General features: G+C 38.7%; 2 protein-coding genes across 4 annotated transcripts in view; one reads left to right on the top strand and one right to left on the bottom strand.

The window, feature by feature from the left end:
• ILDR1 (immunoglobulin like domain containing receptor 1) overlaps positions 1–22,560 on the top strand; it is a 113,252-nt gene that overhangs the window by 87,118 nt on the left and 3,574 nt on the right.
• Positions 9,182–22,560, bottom strand: part of SLC15A2 (solute carrier family 15 member 2) — a 40,726-nt gene continuing 27,347 nt past the window's right edge. For all 3 annotated transcript variants that reach the window (XM_022566207.2, XM_089909958.1, XM_089909959.1), the window contains 5 exons: positions 22,396–22,506; positions 21,629–21,725; positions 15,968–16,114; positions 15,291–15,395; positions 9,182–14,961 (listed from right to left, as the gene is read on the bottom strand). In XM_022566207.2, the coding sequence (XP_022421915.1) occupies positions 14,785–14,961; positions 15,291–15,395; positions 15,968–16,114; positions 21,629–21,725; positions 22,396–22,506 (637 nt within the window). In that variant the 3' untranslated portion in view covers positions 9,182–14,784. The remainder of the gene's footprint in view (positions 14,962–15,290; positions 15,396–15,967; positions 16,115–21,628; positions 21,726–22,395; positions 22,507–22,560) is intronic.

Genomic DNA, 22,560 nt, shown 5'->3' with positions numbered 1-22,560 from the left:
CTGTATGGACTCTGTGAAAGCCCTGATAGGAGATTCAGAGTAGAGGCCCATAGGGTTTTTGAGTAAAATCACACCTATTTTGAAAAGTTCTTATCCTTATTTTGAGAGAGAACTCTTGGCTTCCTATTGGGCTGTGGTAGAGACTGAACACACACTTGACTATAAAACAACAGCTGCCCCACATGAATTGGGTGTCCGATCTACCAAGCCACAGAGTCAGGCATGCCCAGTAACACTCCTGCATCACGTGGTATATTTGGGACTGGGCTTGAGCAAGTGTAAATTGGATGAGCAGGTAGTTCTCACTCCTGGTGTGCTACTCCCATTGCATTGCCATCCTGCCCTCATACTATGCTTAAGCCGTATGAAGTGCTCTCCATGGCCAGTTGACTGAAAAGAAAAAAATCTGAGCCTAGTTCATAGATGGTTTTGCATGACAGCTGGAGATGACTTCTGCAATGCAGCAGCCCCACCAAGGAGTGGCCCTTCAGCAAAATAAAATGGAAATTCCATCCAATGGGCATTAATTTTAAACAGGACATCTCATTGCCCGTTTTGCCCACAGGAAAGCAGGCCTGTGGAGCAGCTCTATAGTAATGCATTGACAGGCTCTAATGATTTGGCAGGATAGTCGGGGACATGAAAGGAATAAGATAATGAGGATTGGTAACAAGTTGGTCTGGAAAAAGAGGTATGTGACGGGATCTCTAAGAATGAACTCAGAGTGAGAGAATATCTGTGTCATATGTAAATGCTCACCAAAGGGCCTTTACTTCAGAGAAATTTTTCTTTACCCAGGTAAGCATGATGACCCTCCTAATTTCAGCGCTAGTGACCCTATGATCAGTTATTCAATGCCAAATGTTCCTGTGAGTCAAACCAAATTGATTACCCACACCAGCTCTTCTGCCTACTAAAATAACCAGCTCCAAGTTGTTTCTGGCGATTTGGTGCCACTTATTATCTCTTCCATCCCAAGCTGCCATCATCCTTATTGAAATCACAGAATCTATTTCAATATCAGTATTTTCCACCTTCATCTCTGACCTACAGAAGGTAGCCACTGTGGTGCTTTTCAAATACGTTGGCACTACCTTCATTAATGCATTTCTCAATGTTCTTACGATAGGGTTGGGATGGCTTAGAGGGTAGTAAATAAATCCACACTGGCATTCTCATCTCCCTAGATCTTTCTATTCCTTCCTCTATAAGGGATTTCTGGCATCTCAACTCAGCCTAGGTGAGAAGTGAATCCAATTTTCAGTCTACAAAAAGATAAAATAATTAGAACTCTACCAACTGCATGTGATAGCACATTGAATGCAGACTCTCTGATAAGTGCACCTATATAATCATTTTTAGCCTAACTGAAATTCTCTTCCTCCATTTCTAGTGTGGTACCCTCATAATTCAGTTCCATGTTTATTCCTCTGGGGTTTTGCTGATAAACATTAGTGCAGTTTTGCAACTCTTTTACCATGCAGGCCTCTTGCTTCCAAATTTGACTGTGTAGTTGGCCCACATGCATTTTAGGATCTGCCTCTAGCTGTAGATGTGGAAGCAGTGAAGGAGAGCTGGGGAGTGTGTGAGGAAAGCTGGCACTCACTTGCCTGGTAATCACCTCAAGTAGGGTCATTACAGGGTCTTCAGGCAAGGCTGGCACCATCAATCAGGTGTAAAGCGGCTGCTTCTGGCAACAGAGGCTCAGTGGTGTTTGTAGCTAACAGATTCCTAGAGTCATCTGAATTCTTCTAGGTTGAGCATTCCAATTCCCTGTGTTCCTGATATCCTGTCCCCTTTTCTTTCTCACTTTTCCCTGGATGTCTGTCCTCTTGTCTGTTTTTGTCCCTTTTTGTTTTCCTTCCAAGCTGTGTGTCTTCATACTTAAGCTTTTCTCTCTTTTGCTCATCTGTCCTCTCAGCTAACCACATTCTTTTACAGGATTCTAATCTCACCCCTGTGTAACTTCTGCTTACACAAAAGTTGCCATGCTGCCACCACCCCTGACCCCCCAAAACCCACACACCCTTCAGTTTGAGTGTCCTATTCCATTTGACTCTCTGAACCTTTGTCTCAATTCTAAATTCTTGAGAGACTCTAATGAGCCCCACTTGGGCCAATGTTCCACCTTGGTCCAATCTCCAAGGATGGCAGAGTTGCTTAATACCTAGGGCTTCCCCTCTTCTGGGTGTGGCTGGTGAGGTTCTCTAAGAGAGAGGTTTGGGCAGGGAGGATCCTGTGGAGAATGTAAAAGAAATATAAGATATGATCCTTGTCTTTAGGGAATTGAACATCATGGACGCAGAACCTGCTGTGCTTCATTAGTAGAATTCTGGCTCCTTTTTGAATTTCTATAATTGGATATTGCAGAGAATATAGATGAAGTTAGCCCAAGGCAGGTTTATACCAATAAGTTCTAACTTACTGAAGATCTGAACTTTCTTTCCTAAAGATTAAAACTTAATGTAGTAGACTATAGTATTTATGGAGTACCTACTGTATCCCCAATGCTTTGCACATATTTTATTTTATTCTCTTCTCTGAGAAACTCTATGGACAGTTATTATCACCCTTTACCCAAGTCTCAGAGATATTAAGAAACTTTGCAAAAGGACCCACAGTAGTAAATAGAGATTCAAACTAGAGTTTGCTAGTTCAGAGTCCATGTTCCTTCTGGTAATAATACAAAGCTGTCTGTCTAACCAGAGCAATAAGAAACTTACCTTTAGTTAGAACTAAATCCACCTCTTCTAGAGGTCCTAGTGTCTCAGAAGGCACCAGAGCAATGCAGAAACCAGACATGTTAAAAGTGAATTCTGCTGGCTTTCTTTGTTATGGCATAGCCTAAGAAGGAGGCCACATGCCACTGCTCAAGCTACACGTTGCAACATGGTCTACGTGCCACCATACAGGACTCATAATTTCTCAGGGACCACACAAGACCTTATAAACCCTCCCTAGATGCCATACCAAGCATTAATCTCACCCTTACAAAGGCCTCCACTATAGTCTGTGGAAGAAAGGACAACAAAACAAAAATCACATTATGTTTGGGTTTTTAGAAAGTAAACTCACAGGAATTCCTAGGTTTCCTTTTGTTTCCTATGTATCTCAGGCAGGGTGCTGGAGAAGCCTACAAACTGCAACCACTAACAGGTGCAGCCAAAAGAGTCCTCCATAACGACTGTTCACCCAGCCAAGGAACCAGAAAAAGAGCAGGTTAGCAGAACAGAAAACACTGCAATACCAATACTACTCCATCCAAACACCAATGGAAAACTGTCTCCTCCACTGTAATGTCTGTGGGACTGAGCAGGGAGTTGAATTTTCATCCCTCAACCATTGCTACCATTCTGCTTCTCCCATCAGGGTGGTGTATGCAAGGTCAGTGATAGCAGGCAGTACTCCAGTTCCACCACTGGGGTAGTGTCAGCATGACTAAGCAAGGAGCTGAGCTTCCAACCCTTCACAACCCTTGAAGGTGGTGCTAGTCAGCACTCTTCTTCCTTCCTGCCCTTGTGTCAGCAGGGCCCAGGGGGTTGCTGAACTTCTTCCTCTACCAGGCAGCAATGAGATGGAATGAACTGGGACATATTGGTGGTCCACGTTCTCCACTCTCACCATCTTTCCATCCCTAGTTTAAGTGGAGCTCAGCAGAGAACTGAACTCACACACCCACCCACTAGCAATGAGGTGGAAGGGGAAGTATGAGGTGGAGCTATGTGGCACTCTAAGCTCCCCCATGCTGTCAGTGGGGCCCAGCGGGGAGCTCAACTTTAAACCCAGCAGCAATGAGGTAGTGCCAGTTGGTATCATAGGACCCAGGGTTGTCACAGGACCCAGTGGGGAACTGAATATCCACCTCCACCTGACCTGAGCACTACTCTTAAACAGGGTGACTTCTGCCAGAAAAGAAAAAGATTACATGTAGAATCTAACAACATAATAACCAAAATGTATGAGATACAACTGAAAATAATTCACCATTCTAAGCACCAGGACAATCACAACTTGAATGAGAAAAGGCAATTAGCAGATGCTAACAATGAGATGATTCAGATGTTGGAATTATCTGGCAAGCACTTTAAAACAGCAATCATAAAAATATTTAAACTACCAATTACAAACATTCTTGAAACAAATGAAAAAATAGAGTCTCGGCAAAGAAATAAAGCTATAAAAAAGAATTAAAAAATTATAAAACTGAAAATTACAATAAATGAAATAAAACTCACTAGATGTGCTCAACAGTAGACTAGAGATGACAGAGTAAAGAATCAGTAAACTCAAAAACAAATTAATAGAAGCTATCCAGTCAACAACAGTAAATGAACAGAGCCTCAGCGGTATGTGGGACAATAACAAAAGATCTAACGTTTATGTCATGAGAGCCCCAGAAGCAGAGGACGAGAGTAGGGCTGAAAAAATATGCAAAGAAATAGTCAAAGGCTGAAAAATTTTCAAATTTGATGAAAGATGTTAACTTACAGATTCAAGGAGATTAGAGAGAGAGACCTTCAAGATGGCAGAGTAGTAAGATGTGGAGATCATCTTCCTCCCCACAAATACATCAGAAATACATCTACGTGTGGAACAACTCCTACAGAACACCTACTGAACACTGGCAGAATACCTCAGACTTTCCAAAAGGCAAGAAACTCCCCACGTACCTGGCTGTGTGGCTGACAGGGTCTTGGTGTTCCAGTGGGGTGTCAGGCCTCTGCCTTTGAGGTGGGAGAGCCGAGTTAAGGACACTGGTCCACCAGAGACTTCCTGGCTCCGTGTAATATCAAACAGCGAAAGCTCTCCCAGAGATCTGCATCTCAATGATAAGACCCAGCTCCACTCAACAACCAGCAAGCTACAGTGCTGGACACCCTATGCCAAACAATTAGCAAGACAGGAACACAACCCCACCCATTAGCAGAGAGGCTGCCTAAAATCATAATAAGGTCACAGACACCCCACAACACACCACCGGACGCAGTCCTGCCCACAGCAAAGACAAGATCCAGCCTCATCCACCAGAACACAGGCACTAGTCCCCTCCACCAGGAATCCTACATGACACACTGAACCAACCCTACCCACTGGGGGCAGACACCATAAACGGCAGGAACTATGAACCTGCAGCCTGCAAAAAGGAAACCCCAAACACAGTACGTTAAGCAAAATGAGAAGACAGAGAAACAGCAGATGAAGGAGCAAGGTAAAAACCCACCAGACCAAACAAATTAAGAGGAAATAGGCAGTCTACCTGAAAAATAATTCAGAGTAATGATAGTAAGGATGATCCAAAATCTTGGAAATAGAATGGAGAAAATACAAGAAACGTTTAACAAGGACCTAGAAGAACTAAAGAGCAAACAAACAATGATGAACAACACAATAAATGAAATTAAAAATTCTCTAGAAGGAATCAATAGCAGAATAACTGTGGCAGAAGAACGGGTAAGTGACCTGGAAGATAAAATAGTGGAAATAACTACTGCAGAGCAGAATAAAGAAAAAAGAATGAAAAGAATTGAGGACAGTCTCAGAGACCTCTGGGACAACATTAAACACACCAACATTCGAATTATAGGGGTCCCAGAAGAAGAAGAGAAAAAGAAAGAGACTGAGAAAATATCTGAAGAGATTATAGTTGAAAAATTCCCTAATATGGGAAAGGAAGTAGTCAAGCAAGTCCAGGAAGCAGAGTCCCATACAGGATAAATCAAAGGAGAAACATGCCAAGACACACATTAATCAAGCTATCAAAAATTAAAGACAAAGAAAAAATGTTAAAAGCAGCAAGGGAAAAACAACAAATAACATACAAGGGAATCCCCATAAGGTCAACAGCTGATCTTTCAGCAGAAACTCTGCAAGCCAGAGGGAGTGGCAAGACATATTTAAAGTGATGAAAGGGAAAAACCTACAACCAAGATTACTCTACCCAGCAAGAATCTCATTCAGATTCGATGGAGAAATTAAAACCTTTACAGAGAGCAAAAGCTAAGAAAATTCAGCACCACCAAACCAGCTTTACAACAAATGCTAAGGAACTTCTCTAGGCAAGAAACACAAGAGAAGGAAAAGACCTACAATAACAAACCCAAAACAATTAAGAAAATGGTAATAGGAACATACATATCGATAATTACCTTAAATGTAAATGTTCCCACCAAAAGACATAGACTGGCTGAATGTATACAAAAACAAGACCTGTATATATGCTGTCTATGAGAGACCCACTTTAGACCTAGGGACACATGAAGACTGAAAGTGAGGGGATGGAAAAAGATATTCTATGCAAATGGAAATCAAAAGAAAGCTGGAAGAGCAATTCTCATATCAGACAAAATAGACTTTAAAATAAAGACTGTTACAAGAGACAAAGAAGGAACTTCATAATGATCAAGGGATCAATCCAAGAAGAAGATATAACAATTGTAAATATTTATGCACGCAACACAGGAGCACCTCAATACATAAGGCAAATGCTAACAGCCATAAAAGGGGAAATCGACAGTAACACAATCACAGTAGGGGACTTTAACACCCCACTTTCACCAGTGGACAGATCATCCAAAATGAAATAAATATGGAAACAAAAGCTTTAAATGATACATTAAACAAGATGGACTTAATTGATATTTATAGGACATTCCATCCAAAAACAACAGAATACACATTTTTCTCAAATGCTCATGGAACATTCTCCAGGATAGATCCTATCTTGGGTCACAAATCAAATCTTGGTAAATTTAAGAAAATTGAAATCGTATCAAGTATCTTATCTGACCACAATGCTATGAGACTAGATAGCAATTACAGGAAAAAATTTGTAAAAACTACAAACACAGGGAGGCTAAATAATACACTACTTAATAACCAAGAGATCACTGAAAAAATAAAAAAGGGAATCAAAAAATACCTAGAAACAAATGACAATGAAAACGCGACAACCCAAAACCTGTGGGATGCAGCAAAAGCAGTTCTAAGAGGGAAGTTTATAGCAATACAGTCCTACCTCAAGAAACAAGAAACATCTCAAATAAACAACCTAACCTTACACCTAAAGCAATTAGAGAAAGAAGAACAAAAAATCCCCATAGTTAGCAGAAGGAAAGAAATCATAAAGATCAGATCAGAAATAAATGAAAAAGAAATGAAAGAAACAATAGCAAAGATTAATAAAACTAAAATCTGGTTCTTTGAGAAGATAAACAAAATTGACCAACCAGTAGCCAGACTCATCAAGAAAAAAAGGAAGAAGACTCAAATCAACAGAATTAGAAATGAAAAAGGAGTAGTAACAACTGACACTGCAGAAATACAAAGGATCATGAGAGATTACTACAAGCAACTATATGCCAATAAAATGGACAACCTGGAAGAAATGGACAAATTCTTAGAAAAGCACAACCGACCGAGACTGAACCAGAAAGACATAGAAAATATAAACAGACCAATCACAAGCACTGAAATTGAGACTGTGATTAAAATCTTCCAACAAACAAAAGCCCAGGACCAGATGGCTTCAGAAGTGAATTCTATCAAACATTTAGAGAAGAGCTAACACCTATCCTTCTCAAACTCTTCCAAAATAGAGCAGAGGGAGGAACACTCCCAAACTCATTCTACGAGGCCACCATCACCCTCATACCAAAACCAGACAAAGAAAGAAAGCTACAGGCCAATATCACTGATGAACATAGATGCAAAAATCCTCAACAAAATACTAGCAAACAGAATCCAACAGCACATTAAAAGGATCATACACCATGATCAAGTGGGGTTGATCCCAGGAATGCAAGGATTCTTCAGTATACTCAAATCAATCAATGTGATAAACCATATTAACAAATTGAAGGAGAAAAACCATATGATCATCTCAATAGATGCAGAAAAAGCTTTTGACAAAATTCAACACCCATTTATGATAAAAACCCTCCAGAAAGTAGGCATAGAGGAAACTTACCTCAACATAATAAAGGCCATATATGACAAACCCATAGCCAACATCGTTCTCAATGGTGAAAAAATGAAACCATTTCCTCTAAGATCAGGAACAAGACAAAGATGTCCACTCTCACCACTATTATTCAACATAGTTTTGGAAGTTTTAGCCACAGCAATCAGAGAAGAAAAAGAAATAAAAGGAATCCAAATTGGAAAAGAAGTAAAACTGTCACTGTCTGCAGATGACATGAGACTGTACATAGAGAAGCCTAAAGATGCTATCAGAAAACTACTAGAGCTAATCAATGAATTTAGTAAAGTAGCAGGATACAAAATTAATGCGTAGAAAGCTCTTGCATTCCTATACCCTAACGATGAAAATTCTGAAAGAGAAAATAAGGAAACACTCCCATTTACCATTACAACAAAAAGAATAAAATACCTAGGAATAAACCTACCTAAGGAGACAAAAGTCCTGTATGTAGAAAACTATAAGACACTGATGAAAGAAATTAAAGATACAAACAAATGGAGAGATATACCACATTCTTGGATTGGAAGAATCAACATTGTGAAAATGACGCTACTACCCAAAGCTATCTACAGATTCAATGCAATCCCTATCAAACTACCAATGGCATTTTTCACAGAACTAGAACAAAAAATTTCACAATTTGTATGGAAACACAAAAGACCCCGAATAGCAAAAGCAATCTTGAGAAAGAAAAGCGGAGCTAGAGGAATCAGGCTCCCTGACTTCAGACTATAGTACAAAGCTACAGTAATCAAGACAATATGGCACTGGCACATAAACAGAAATACAGATCAATGGAACAGGATAGAAAGCCCAGAGGTAAACCCACACACATATGGTCACCTTATTTTTGATAAAGGAGGCAAGAATATACAATGGAGAAAAGACAGTTTCTTCAATAAGTGGTGCTGGGAAAACTGGAAAGCTACATGTAAAAGAATGAAATTAGAACACTCCTTAACTCCATAAACAAAAATAAACTCAAAATGGATTAAAGACCTAAATGTAAGGCCAGACACTATAAAACTCTTAGAGGAAAACATAGGCAGAACATTCTGTGACATAAATCACAGCAAGATCCTTTTTGACCCAGCTCCTAGAGAAATGGAGTAAAAAGAAAAATAGGGCTTCCCTGGTGGTGCAGTGGTTGAGAGTCCACCTGCCGACGCAGGGGACACGGGTTTGTGCCCCAGTCCGGGAAGATCCCACATGCCACGGAGCAGCTGGGCCCGTGAGCCATGGCCGCTGCGCATCCGGAGCCTGTGCTCCGCAACGGGAGAGGCCACAACAGTGAGAGGCCCGTGTACTGCAAAACAAAAAACAAACAAACATATGGGACCTAATGAAACTTCAAAGCTTTTGCACAGCAAAGGAAACCATAAACAAGACGAAAAGACAACCCTCAGAATGGGAGAAAATATTTGCAAATGAAGCAACTGACAAAGGACTAATCTCTAAAATTTACAAGCAGGCTCATGCAGCTTCTTAATATCAAAAAAGCAAACAACCCAATCCAAAAATGGGCAGAAGGCCTAAATAGACATTTCTCCAAAGAAGACATGCAGATGGCCAAGAGGCACATGAAAGGATGCTCAACATCACTAATCATTAGAGAAATGCAAATCAAAACTACAATGAGGTATCACCTCACACCAGTCAGAATGGCCATCATTTAAAAATCTACAAACAATAAATGCTGGAGAGTGTGTGGAGAAAAGGGAACCCTCCTGCACTGTTTTGGGAATGTAAATTGACACAGCCACTATGGAGAACAGTATGGAGGTTCCTTAAAAAACTAAAAATAGAACTACCATATGACCCAGCAATCCCATTACTGGGCATATACCCTGAGAATACCATAATTCAAAAAAAGAGTCATGTACCACAATGTTCATTGCAGCTCTATTTACAATAGCCAGGACATGGAAGCAAACTAAGTGTCCAACGACAGATGAATGGATTAAGAAGATGTGGCACATATATACAATGGAATGTTACTCAGCCATAAAAAGAAATGAAATTGAGTTATTTGTAGTGAGGTAGGTGGACCTAGAGACTTTGAAATAAGTCAGAAAGAGAAAAATAAATATGGTATGTTAACACATATATATGGAATCTAAAAAAAAAAAAAAGTTTCTGAAGAACCCAGTGGCAGGACAGGAATAAAGATGCAGATGTAGAGAATGGACTTGAGGACACGGGGAGCGGGAAGGGTAAGCTGGGATGAAGTGAGAGAGTGGCATGGACTTACATATACTAACAAATGTAAAATAGATAGCTAGTGGGAAGCAACCGCATAGCACAGGGAGATCAGCTCCGTGCTTTATGCCCTCGTAGAGGGGTGGGATAGGGAGGATGGGAGGGAGACGCAAGAGGGAGGAGATATGGGGATATATGTATATGTATAGCTGATCCATGTTTTTATAAAGCAGAAACTAACACACCATTGTAAAGCAATTATACTCCAATAAAGATGTTAAAAGAGAAAAAAAGAAAAAATGTGTTGAATGGATAAAGCAATGAATAAATGAACAGATGCAAATAAAGACCGGCTCAATGTGGGAAAAGATTAAAAAAAAAAAGTAGCACCTGCTCGCCTCAACTAGAGAAAGCCCGTGAGCAGCAACAAAGACCCAACGCAGCCAAAAATAAATAAATAAAATAAACTTATTAGAAAAAACTATTAAAAAACCCTACTATTATCCTAAATGTGTATATTATAAAAAAAGAAAAATAAATGATCCAAGTATCTATATACTATTATCCTAAATGTGTATATTATAAAAAAAAAAAAAAGAAAAATAAATGACCCAAGTATCTATATCAAGAAGTTAGAAAGAGCAAAGCAAATTAAACCCAAAGAAAGTAAAAGGAATGACATTTAAAAAAGAACGATTCAAGGTTGGGAAGGCTCAGTACGGTAAAGATGCCAACTCTCCCCCGACTGACCTATAGATGTGATAAAATCCCAATTAAGATCTCATCAGATCTGTGTGTGTGTGTGTGTGGGGGGGTGCAACTTGACAAGGGCCAGTGGCAGGATGAGACTAGTTAGGTAGGTAGGGACAAGGTCAGATGGCCTTGTTGAGGAGTTAGAAGTTTAGACTGAATAGGGAGCAATGAAGTGCTTTTAAGCAATAAAGCAATATGAATTACATTGTAAGAAAGATCATATTGCTAGTAATGTAGGAAAAATTGGAGGCCGAAAAGTAAACTTAAAAGGCTGTTGTAATAATCTACAGATATGATGGTGGCTTTAACTGGTAGAGCAGCAGTGGGAAAGGAGAGAAGTGGACAGATTCGAAGCCTACTAAGTAAGTAGAATCTCCAAGACTTGTTGATCAACTGAGTATGTGTGAAGTGGCAGAGGGAGGAATCATGGAAAATGCCTAAGTTCCTAATTTGGAAAATGGGTAAATGATGTAGAATTTGGAACTACATAATCATAGTCTTGTGACTTTTTTCCTGCACTCCCAGGCAATCCAAAAATAGGAATAGATATAATGGATATATGTGTCTAGTGGTAGAAGAGATTGGCAAAGACGTTGGACTAGACCTTGAACCTCTTCTCTGTATATGTTTACTTCCTAGGATATCTGCTCCAGTGTCACGCCTTTAAATACCGTTTATACGCTGATGAGTCTCAAGTTTATATATCCAGCTCCAGGCTCTTAACTGAACTTCAGACTCATAAAACTGCCAGCTCAACATCTCCAACTAGATACCTTATTGGCATCTGAAGTTCAACATGCACAAAACTCTTAGTTACTTTACACCCCAAATCTATTCTTGCCCTAGTCTTCCCTACTCTCAGAAAATTGCACCATCATTCATCCTCATTACTCGAGCCTTCAAATCTAAGAGTCAGCACTGATTTCTTTCTTTCAAATCATATATGCAAACCATATTCAATTCATGTCAGTCCTACCTTAAAGATAATTTAATTTATTCCAAGTCAAGCCATTTCTCCCCACCTCCACTGCTGCCACATTGGCCAAATAACAATCATGTTTTACCTGGACTATTATAAATATCTACTAATTGGACTCCCTGCTTCCATTCCTTCCTGCTTACAGACAATTCTCTACTTAGCAGCCAAATTGATCTTAGAGAATGTCAGATTATGTCATCCCCATGTACTAAACCTCCAACGGTTTCACATATCACTTAGAATAACATCAAAATGTTTTATCATGGCCACAGGCCCCACATAATCTGGTCCCTAGCTTCCTGGGACTGCATCCTCTACCTCTTTACACCTTACTTATTCCAGTCCTGTCATACTGTCCTTCTTGCTCTTCCTCAGTATTCCATTACTTCCTCAAGCCCTGTGTATTCTCTAAGATCTTGACCGCTAGTCAAGATAAGTGAGGTAACCTTGCACACAGGTATAGCAGATTACTCATCTTTGTTTTTCCAACACCTAACTCAATGAATGGCATATAGTGAAACTCAAAGATGTATTTGAATAAAAAAATAACTCTCTTAAAAATTTTTGAGGTTTTAACCAACCATGTGATTAAAATGTAAGCCTACATTGTGATGCAGTTGCCAAAAACATCTAATGTTACCTAAGGCTACATTAACAGAAGTGTATTGTTTGGAGAAAAGCAGGTTGTAGTTCTTCTGGTCCAACCAATTCTGGAATGTTGTACATATTTGGCTTCAGATATCACATATTAAGAGGGATTCTGACCCACTGTTACATTTCAGGGAAAGGATATTTTTCAGAAGTGGAAAAACAGTTGTGAAAGGACTGGACTACGCCCTGTGAAGAGCCATGAAAAAAAACTGAGAATCTTTAGCTTGATGAATACTTACTTGATGACTGGGGAGGCGACATGAAAATTCTCTCCAAATAGCAGAAATTCTGCTGCATAAAAGAGAGGTTTATGCTTATTCTTGTTAGCCATAAAGGAAAGAACCAATGGTAGGAGGTTCCAAAGAGAAAGCTTTCAGTTCAACACAAGGAAGAATTTCCTGCCAGCTTTTCCCAAGTCAGTGTTCTGCAGAACACTATACCATGTGAAACTAAACAAAGTGTCTTGTGTCTTTACTGAAGGATATCTCAGAATCCTTAATATGCAAATGTTAAGAAGAAGATATATATGCTTCATTTCCAAAAGTTATTTATCCATAAAAACTTTTATTCACAGAGCACTGTTACTATCTCTTGAAACAATAGTTCATAGAACAGATTGAGTTAAAGCTGCTCAAAAATGAACAGAGAATCTTCTGAAGAAGCACAGTCAGGTTCACATTAAGATATCTGTGGAAACTGGATGGTGTTGCTGTCACTTCGGTACTTCGGAAAACTTGGTAACTAAGACTAGAGTATTAAAGCTTGGGAAACTTAAGCAACTTTCCTTGTTACGTTTACAACGTGAGACTGACTCAACACAGTTCTAGATGAGAATAATGGAGCAAAACCAATGGAAATGAGGCTCTCTAGGACAACTGTTCTGAACTTTTCCCCCAGCAATACACTGTAGAGTCATGATATTCCCATGTCTGTCCACTGATTCATTCACTGTGTGCAAGGTAATATTTCTCAACTTCTTTCACCAACACAGCAACAAACAAAAACCTGTCATGTTCTACCACTCCCCTTCCCTCAACCCCCACATTTTGTTAGAATCCTGATATGGGACCATGTCCCCCATGGAGCACTGCCATTTTAGAAGCTCAAACCTAGAGTATTAATATAACTTTTTGTTTTAATAAACAGGAAAATCTAGGCCTAAATGAAGAAATGGCATTTAAAAATTTTGGGAAAAGTAAAACAGGAAAAATTATCAAAACAGATCCACTACTTTGAGGCCAAAGGAAGTACTAATAAAAAAGGAAATTATATTCATAAAAATACTGTTGTTATTAAATACTTGTTGCAATAAGCAAGATGATGTAATAATAAGACAAAGCTGGCCCAACAACATTGAAAAGGCAGGGGTGGAAAATTATAATTAGTGTCTACACAGCTGTCCACAGGAGGGCGCACTCTAGGGCTGAAACATTGTAGTCCCTAAGAAGAATGTACACTGTAGAAGAAATGGCTCATCAGGACTTCTGCAATTTATACTTGTTCTCTTTTCCAGAGCCATGTTTACTATCTTTAATTTGATTTCCAAATATCTATCAGTACTGAGAAAGGGGATTTGGGTTAGTGGATAAAATACTGTAATTACAGAAAGATATATCTTCTCCTATGTGTTAATAAAATGTCATTTTGTTTCCTACTATCTGTACTGAAAAATTAACTACGGTCTTATCAAATCTGGATACCTGAGAAGCCAGGCCCTGGACCAGATCACACCAGACATACCAATTCTTGAGGTCCTTATACACAGTACAATTACACTGCTAATGAAGAAACTTGAAATACCATTTCTCTGTTATTCTGAAATTTTGCCTCTAAATCAGCACTTCAAAAAGTGGGGTCATCAGTTCTAAATGGCAGGTAAAACAATTCCTACATAACTTTGATAACCACAGAGACTAACCTCAATTTTACATTTGTGTTTTTCATGGCCATTTGGAGGTAGCAGGCCAGCTTCAGCAACACTACACAAGGTTTACCGAGTTCACTGAGAGATGGGAAGACATAGAGTCTCAGGGGACTTGCTATAATGTACTGAAAAACCCAGTCCTAGAACTGCCTCTATCATGGGAGAAAAATAGAGGAGATTAGCTCAGATATGACACTACTTCTCTCTTCTAACCAAGTCGGAGTAAGAAATGCTTAAAGATGGTGATGGCCAAGATCAGAGTCAGGAATTGGGGTCTGGGCAGAGTCCAGGGAGTCATTAGAGCTTTGTCTTCTTGGTCTCCAGGTTGATCATGTTTCCTTGGATTTGGGGAATCTGCTTATCTGCTGACCCCTGAATATCCTCTAGCTTTATAGGAACATAGTAGTGGCCCATGATGGAGAAGATCAGGCAGACCACCAGCAGGAGGCAGGAAAACAAAATGAATTCGGCCCACTGCAGGAAGAAATACATATAAGAGAAGAATATGGAGAACCTGAAACTAAAGGGATCTTTATAGGATGAGGACTGGGGAGCAGATTTACCCAGGGTCACCTGTTTAGGAAGAGCTTTGGCAGAAGACAGGGCTCACTGGCCTTTCCTTGCATGGGCCTATGGTAGTCATTATTGCCACTTACATGTCTATTTTTCTGGCAAAGTCTGTGGGTATCTAATCCATCTCAAGTCAGAGGGCTGAGTGGGGAATGTGGGAGACAGAGGGGAGGGGGAAGAGAGAGCAGAGGAAGTTGGATAGACACGTGCTCCTGCTTCCCTTAGGTCCATACCTGTACCAGGCTGCTGAACTGTGCCACAATAAGCACGATGATGTTCCCAACTGCAACTGTCAACAACCAGGCTGCCTGGAGTACAGACTTCATGCTAGAGGGAGCCTACAGAGGACACAAATTTGTTAGTAAACAAACTCCCTACACCACCCTCATGCCCCATGCATCTAACCAGAAAACTTCTCCCACAAAAACTTCCCCTACTAAGTTCAGCTATCACATTGATTCAGGGGATGGTAATAATGTTCAGAGTAACAATAAGATGGAGCTCTTAACTGAATATTTTAATTCATTATATCATAATCTTCATTACAACCCTAAGGGATAAGTTCTATTACTATTATTTTATACATAAAGAAAAATAGCATTAGAGAGATACACTTGCTCAAGGTTACACATTAGGTGTGCAGCCAAAATCTGAATGTGGGCAGTTTGATTCCATAGCCCTTATTCTTAGTATTTAAGTATCCTTTTCTGGATTCCAAACAGCATAGGGATGCAGCCTGCCATTACCCTAGGAGTCAAGTTGATACTCTGTTCAGGACCATAAGGAATCTAAGGCCAAAAAATATGGAGGCCTTGGCCAGGGTCACATACCTAATTAAGGCAGTGCCAGGATTAAAACTCCACCCTCTGAGCAACAGCTCCACCTCCACCTTCCACTTGCAAAAACCTACCTGAGAATAAGAAAACTCAAGTCCTGTGACAGAGAACATGACCTCCCCAGCTGTAACAAGGGCATATTGTGGTAGCTGCCATGCGATGGACATTTTGTTGGCTGGGATATATTCCATCTTCCAGGCCTGAGGACCCTGACCGGTGCTCTTAGTGAGGGAAAGAAGAAATGGGCTTGTCAGGAGTCTCAAGTAAATATTCCTGGCCTAAAACATTTTATGGTCTTATATCCATCCCCTCATTGTATTTTCATCCTTGTGCTACCAAGCAATTTCTACACAATTTCAGTTTTTTGAAATTCCTTTCAGTGACACTGAACTCATTTGCCTGACTTCAGTCAATCAAATACCATTACTGCAGAGCCCTTAAATGGTAGACTATTTTGATACTGTACTTTAGATTCCCACCATTTTGACCTACTGGGTATTTTGATCCTGGCCAACATTTTAAATGTAAAATGGCATCTGAATTATACAAACACAATGAATTTTCAGAAGAGCATGTACTTAAGAAAAGTTTAACTCCTTGTTAAATTTTCTATGTAAATACAGTTAAACTATTTCTAACATTTTCCACTTAAATATCTATTTTACTAAAATTACTTTTATCAAAATGAGTTATTTTCTTGGTAACCCTTACATTGAAGATTTTCTTGATCAATGTTTTAAAATCCATATCAAATACCACTTGCTATGTTGAATTCTATTTATTAGCCATTATTTTTGAACTCAAATCTTACACATTCAAATTTTGTCAAAAAGATGCAATTTTTCTGTGAAATTTTGGTCAAAAAGAAATCTTTTCAGGGTCAACTTTTTGTTATTAATGTTACCAATATACACGATTCTACAATTCTTTTTTCGTCTAAAATTACTTTTATTACATGCAGGTTTTTAGCTGTAGTTGGTTTTATTTTATATAGATTATATTTACTAATATTTCTTACAATAATTGAATTAAATTTTTGGAATTATGTATTTTTGTTGGAGTAAAACCCAGTTATTAGGTAGTAAGTGTTTTTAAATAGCCAGTGTAATATCTGGATATATCATGAGATAAAAATAGCAGAGCTAAAACATATAGGTCAAAAGTCCCTAAAATCAAAAGTCTTTGATGTCCACATGCCCTTGATTCTCTGAGTCAAAAGCCATTGCGTTCGAAGTGTAGTAAGGCAAATGTTGTTTTAGTTGGTATTGTGAACAATACCTGGGCATATATTTGGGTTTTCTTAGCCTAAGAGAAGACTGTGACCTAAGCTCGTAAATCAAGGTCACATTCTCAAATACCCACAGGCAGGTAATTAACTAAACAAAGCAGGCTGAATGGGAATGATAGGGACTATGGTGAACTGGACAGCCCAACCCCATCTAAAGTGTACAGCCACTATAGCACCAGACAACTGACATGGTAATACCTGTTATAGAATCTTCTGATTTTGTTTTTAAGAAATATAAGGAATACAGTTTCTTAGGTAAAATCACTTGAATTTTAAATATTGTCAATTAATAATAATTATTTTTATTTTTGTCAAGACTGTACAGACCAAACAAAACAGGACTACGTGAGGAACTGGGCCCTTAGGCCTCTAATATATGATCCGTACTCTAGATGCTTATTATCCTGGCATTCAGAAACAATATATATAGCCCCTATCTTGAGCAGTATATGAGAGACAGAAGGAAAACACCAGGAATGCAAGTGTTATGGGTTGAGTTGTGTCCCCCTAAAACTCATATGTTGAAGTCCTAACCCCTAGTACCTGAGAATGTGACCTTATTTAGAAATAGGGTTGTTACAGATAGAATTAGTCAAGTTAAAATGAGGTCACTAGGATGGGCTCTAATCTAATGTGACTGGTGTCCTCATAGGAGAAATTTGAACATAGACAAACATACAGGGAGAACTCCATGAGAAGATGAAGGCAGAGACTGGAGTGATTCTTTTACATAACAAGAAACACCAAATACTGCTGGAAAACCACTAGAAGCTAAATGAAACAGATTCTTTTTTTTTTTTTTTTTTTGGTACACGGGCCTCTCACTGTCGCGGCCTCTCCCGTTGTGGAGCACAGGCTCTGGACGCGCAGGCCCAACGGCCACGGCCCACGGGCCCAGCCGCTCCGCGGCATGTGGGATCCTCCCGGACTGGAGCACGAACCTGCGTCCCCTGCATTGGCAGGCGGACTCTCAACCACTGTGCCACCTGGGAAGCCCCGAAACAGATTCTTTCTCACAGCTCTCAGAAGGAACCAGCTCTACCAACACCTTGATCTTGTACTTCGCCTTTATGACTATAAGGAAATAAATTTCTGTTGATAAAGCCACTCAGCTTGTGGTACTTTGTTACAGCAGCCCTAGAAAACTAATACAGCTAGGTCGGTTTAACATCAGAAAATCAATTAATATAATATACCATATCAATAGAAAACCATACGATTATCTTAATAGACACAGAAAAAAGCATTTGACAAAATTCAACCTCCCCCCTTCATAGTAAAAAACAAACAAAACCCACAACAAACTAGGAATAGAAGGGAACTTAACCTGATACCTGATAAATACCTATGAAAACCCCACAGCTGACATACTTAGTGATAAAAGACTGAATGCTTTCTCCCTAAGAGTATGTCTACTCTCACTTCTATTCAATACTGTATTGGAGGTTCAAGCAAGAGCAATTAGTCAAGAAAAAGAAATAAAGTCATCCACACTGAAAAGAAAGAAGTAAAGCTTCTTTATGCAGATGACAGGATCTTGTATGTAGAAAGTCCTAAGGGATCCACTAAAAAACTATTAAAACTATCAAATGAGTTCAGTAAGGTTGCAAGACACAAGATCAATATCAATTGTATTTCTACATATTTGCAATGAACAATCTAAAAATGAAATTAGGAAAATGATTACATTAGCAACAGCAAAATAAAGAATAAAATACTTAGGAACAAATTTAACAAAATAAATGTAAAACCTATACTCTAAAAACTACAAAATATTGTTGAAAAATTTAGGTCTTAAAGAAGACCTAAATAAATGGAAAAACATCTCATGTTCACTGACCAGGAGACAATATTGTTAAGATAGCAGAACTCCTCAAAATCACCTACAGATTCAGTGCAATCCCTCTCAAAAATCCCAGCTGGCTTCTGATCCTAAGCTGATCCTAAAATTCATATGAAAATTCATGGAACCCATAATAGCCAAACCAATCTTTAAAGGGAAGAACTAAGTTGAAAAACTCATACTTCCTGATTTTGAAATTTACTACAAAATAACAGTAATCAAGAGATTATTGTACTGGCACAAGAATAAATATATAGATCAATAGAATAGAACTGAGAATCCAGAAATAAGCCCTCACATTTCTGGTCAATTGACTTTTGACAAGAATGTCAAGACCATTTGACGGGAAAAGATGAGTCTTCAACAAATTGTGCTGGGACAACTGGATATTCACATACAAAAGAATGCAGTTAAGCCCCAAGCTCACATCATATACAAAAGTGAACTCAAAATGGATTAAAGACCTAAATATAAGAGGTAAAACTATAAAACTCTTAAAGGAAAATAATGGGCATAAATCCTCATGACACTGGATTTGGCAATGGTTTCTTAGATGTAACACCAAAAGCACAAGCAACCAAAGAAAAAAATTGATAAATTGAACATCATAAAGATTAAAAATGTTTGTACTTCAGTGGACACCATTAAGGAAGTTAAAAAGACAACCTATTGAATGGGAGGAAATATTTGCAAATCATATATCTGATCATGGACTTATGTTTAAAATATATAAGGAATGCTTACAACTCAACACAACCCAATTAGAAATTGGGCAAAGAATTTGAATAGACATTTCTCCAAAGCAGATTACAAATGGCCAAAAAGTACATAAAAAGGTGCTCAACATCATTAGTCATCAGGAAAATATAAATAAAAACCACAATGAAATACCATTTCATACCTACTAGGATAGCTATAATTAAGAAGATAGAAAAACAAGTGTTGGCAAAGATGTAGAAAAATTGCCACCTTCTATTGGTGGGAATGTTAAATGTATGTTCTCTTTGGAAAAGTCTAGCAGTTCCTCAAATGATTAAACATAGAGTTACCATGTGACCCAACAACTCCACCCAAGAGAAGTGAAAATATATGTCCACACAAAAACTTGTACATGAATGTTCATAACAACATTATTTATGTTAGTCAGAAGGTGAAAACAACCAAATGTTCATCAACTGATGAATATATGAATAAAATGTGTTATACCTGTACAATGGAATATTATTGGGCAATAAAAAGAAATGAAGTACTGATGTATGCTATATGAATGAACCTTAAAAAATATGCTAAATGAAAGAATCCAGATACAAAAGGCCACATGTTATATCATTCCATTTATACGAAATAGGCAGAATAGGCAAATTTATAGAGACTGAAAGTAAACAAGTGGTTGCTAGGGCTAGAGGGTATCGGAGGGAATAGTGAGTAACTGCTAATGAATATGGGGCTTCTTTTTGGAATAATGAAAATGTTCTAAAATTACACAACTCTGTGAATTTATTAAAAACCATTGAACATATATTATTGAAAATATATTCTATATATGTATTGAATATACAATATATATTGAATATGTTAATGCATTGAAAACCATTATACACTTTAAGTGGGTGAACTGTATGGTATATGACTTATATCTTAATAAAGCTGTAATAAAAAATGGCATACTAAAGATATCATGCTAATTAATTAAAATTAAAAAAACTTTACAGATTATTCTCATCACACTTCTAGAAAATTTCCATCTTTTCCTTATTCACTGTCTTCTTTTTATATTTAATACAATGTCAAAAGTAATGAAATAGGGCTTCCCTGGTGGCACAGTGGTTAAGAGTTCGCCTGCCGATGCAGGAGACACGGGTTCATGCCCCGGTCCGGGAAGATCCCACATACCGCGGAGCGGCTGGGCCCATAAGCCATGGCCACTGAGCCTGCGCGTCTGGAGCGTGTGCTCCACAACGGGAGAGGCCACAGCAGTGAGAGGCCCGTGTACCGCAAAAAAAAAAAAAAAAGTAATGAAATAAAATTAGAAGCAAGATTCACATCAGAATTAAAATTCAGAGGTGTCATGTCCTGAGTGCTGAGACAATTGCTTTTGATGGAGCACAGTTAATTCATCCCCCAAACTTTGTGTAGAGACTGACACTTGTTACCAGTCTTGGTATTTCAGACTGTGATATGCTAGCAGATCAGTTTCCAAGGAGCTAGGAGACCCACATTTGGAGTCAGTCAAGAAGACTTAAACAATTTTTGTTTTCTTGGGGCCATAATGAGACTGCAGCAAACCATGTCACCTCATAGCAATGACTCAAGATAAATTATGTCTACCATTCCCCAAGACCCTGTGCCTGTTGCCAATGTTATCTCTTTTAAGTCCTCATGGAGACCTTAGTAGGTTTTCTAAAGTCACTATAGAAACTATCACCGTTCACTAGAAATAAGTATGTGATGCTGTCTTGCCACAGAGTCTTATTTGGGTCCCAGGACAGATACAGATTCAGATAGATATAGATTTATATATATAGATATGATATAGTTATACAGACATAAATATAGATACAGATACATGGAAGGAGAGAGTAAGGGTGGCCATGAGCTACTTACATTAGTAATAACAAACAGATAAGCTGCACCAAAGTCTAGTAGACCCAAATTCAGTGAAAAGTCCTCATTTTTTGTTCTACATGGCACTGCAGAATATCTGGAACAGGACAATTTTAGGTTAGAATAGACATTACAGTTTAGAAAAGCATTCCCATCTCTGGAGGAAAGAGAGATTTCATCTCTCTACTGATGGTGAATCAATCAGCAAAGCTACCATTTCTCTTTGAGGAGAGGAGTCTCAGAGTGAATTATTTTCATGCCAGGTTTTTTCTACCCCTGATCTGAGCTCTTCATTGTCTGTTGGCTAATTTTTTTTTAAACCTTAAACCTGAATGCAGAAGGCACAAATTGTCTTCTTTTGTGAACTTCAGACTCTAAGTCTTCTCATCTAAATTTTAAGAATTTTTCTCTTCTAAGTCTTATGAATTAGTGGAACAGCATAAAACAGTGAACCTGAAAGGATAAGCTCGAACGAGGTGTTAATAGGAGTTACCAAAGGGTAGGAGTGGGAGCCAGTAATAAACTGGCAAACCTCCCAGAGATGGCCTTGTTGACTATACAGTATGGCCTTTACAACAAGCATGGTCTCAATATATCTATGCAGAAAAAGGTGAGACTGAGGGAAGGAGGCAAAGGTCGAAAGAGAGCAGGAATCTGTGTATATTTAAAATTAGCTGAGATATACCTAATCCTCCCACCTATATGCAAAGAAAGCATTTAAAAAACAGTTGTTGATAAAAGTAAAATTACAAGGGTAATGCTCTTACTCTCCTCTTTGCACAGTTCTGTAAGCAGACACACCATAGTCTTCTTCAACACCGAGGGAGGTATCTGTACCCAGGGAGATGTTGAGCTCTTCATGCAAAGTGTTAACAAACCTAAGGGTAGAGACATTGTTACAGATCAGACAGACTCTCCCACCTGATAAAAGG

This window comes from Delphinapterus leucas, chromosome 4, assembly GCF_059928025.1.
Source record: "Delphinapterus leucas isolate spDelLeu-1000000601 "Yukka" chromosome 4, BTC_Dleu_Yukka2, whole genome shotgun sequence".
NCBI classification, from domain to species: Eukaryota; Metazoa; Chordata; class Mammalia; order Artiodactyla; family Monodontidae; genus Delphinapterus; species Delphinapterus leucas.
The sequence above is the reverse complement of the archived record's forward strand: the minus strand, read 5'-3'. Positions and strand labels throughout refer to the sequence as shown.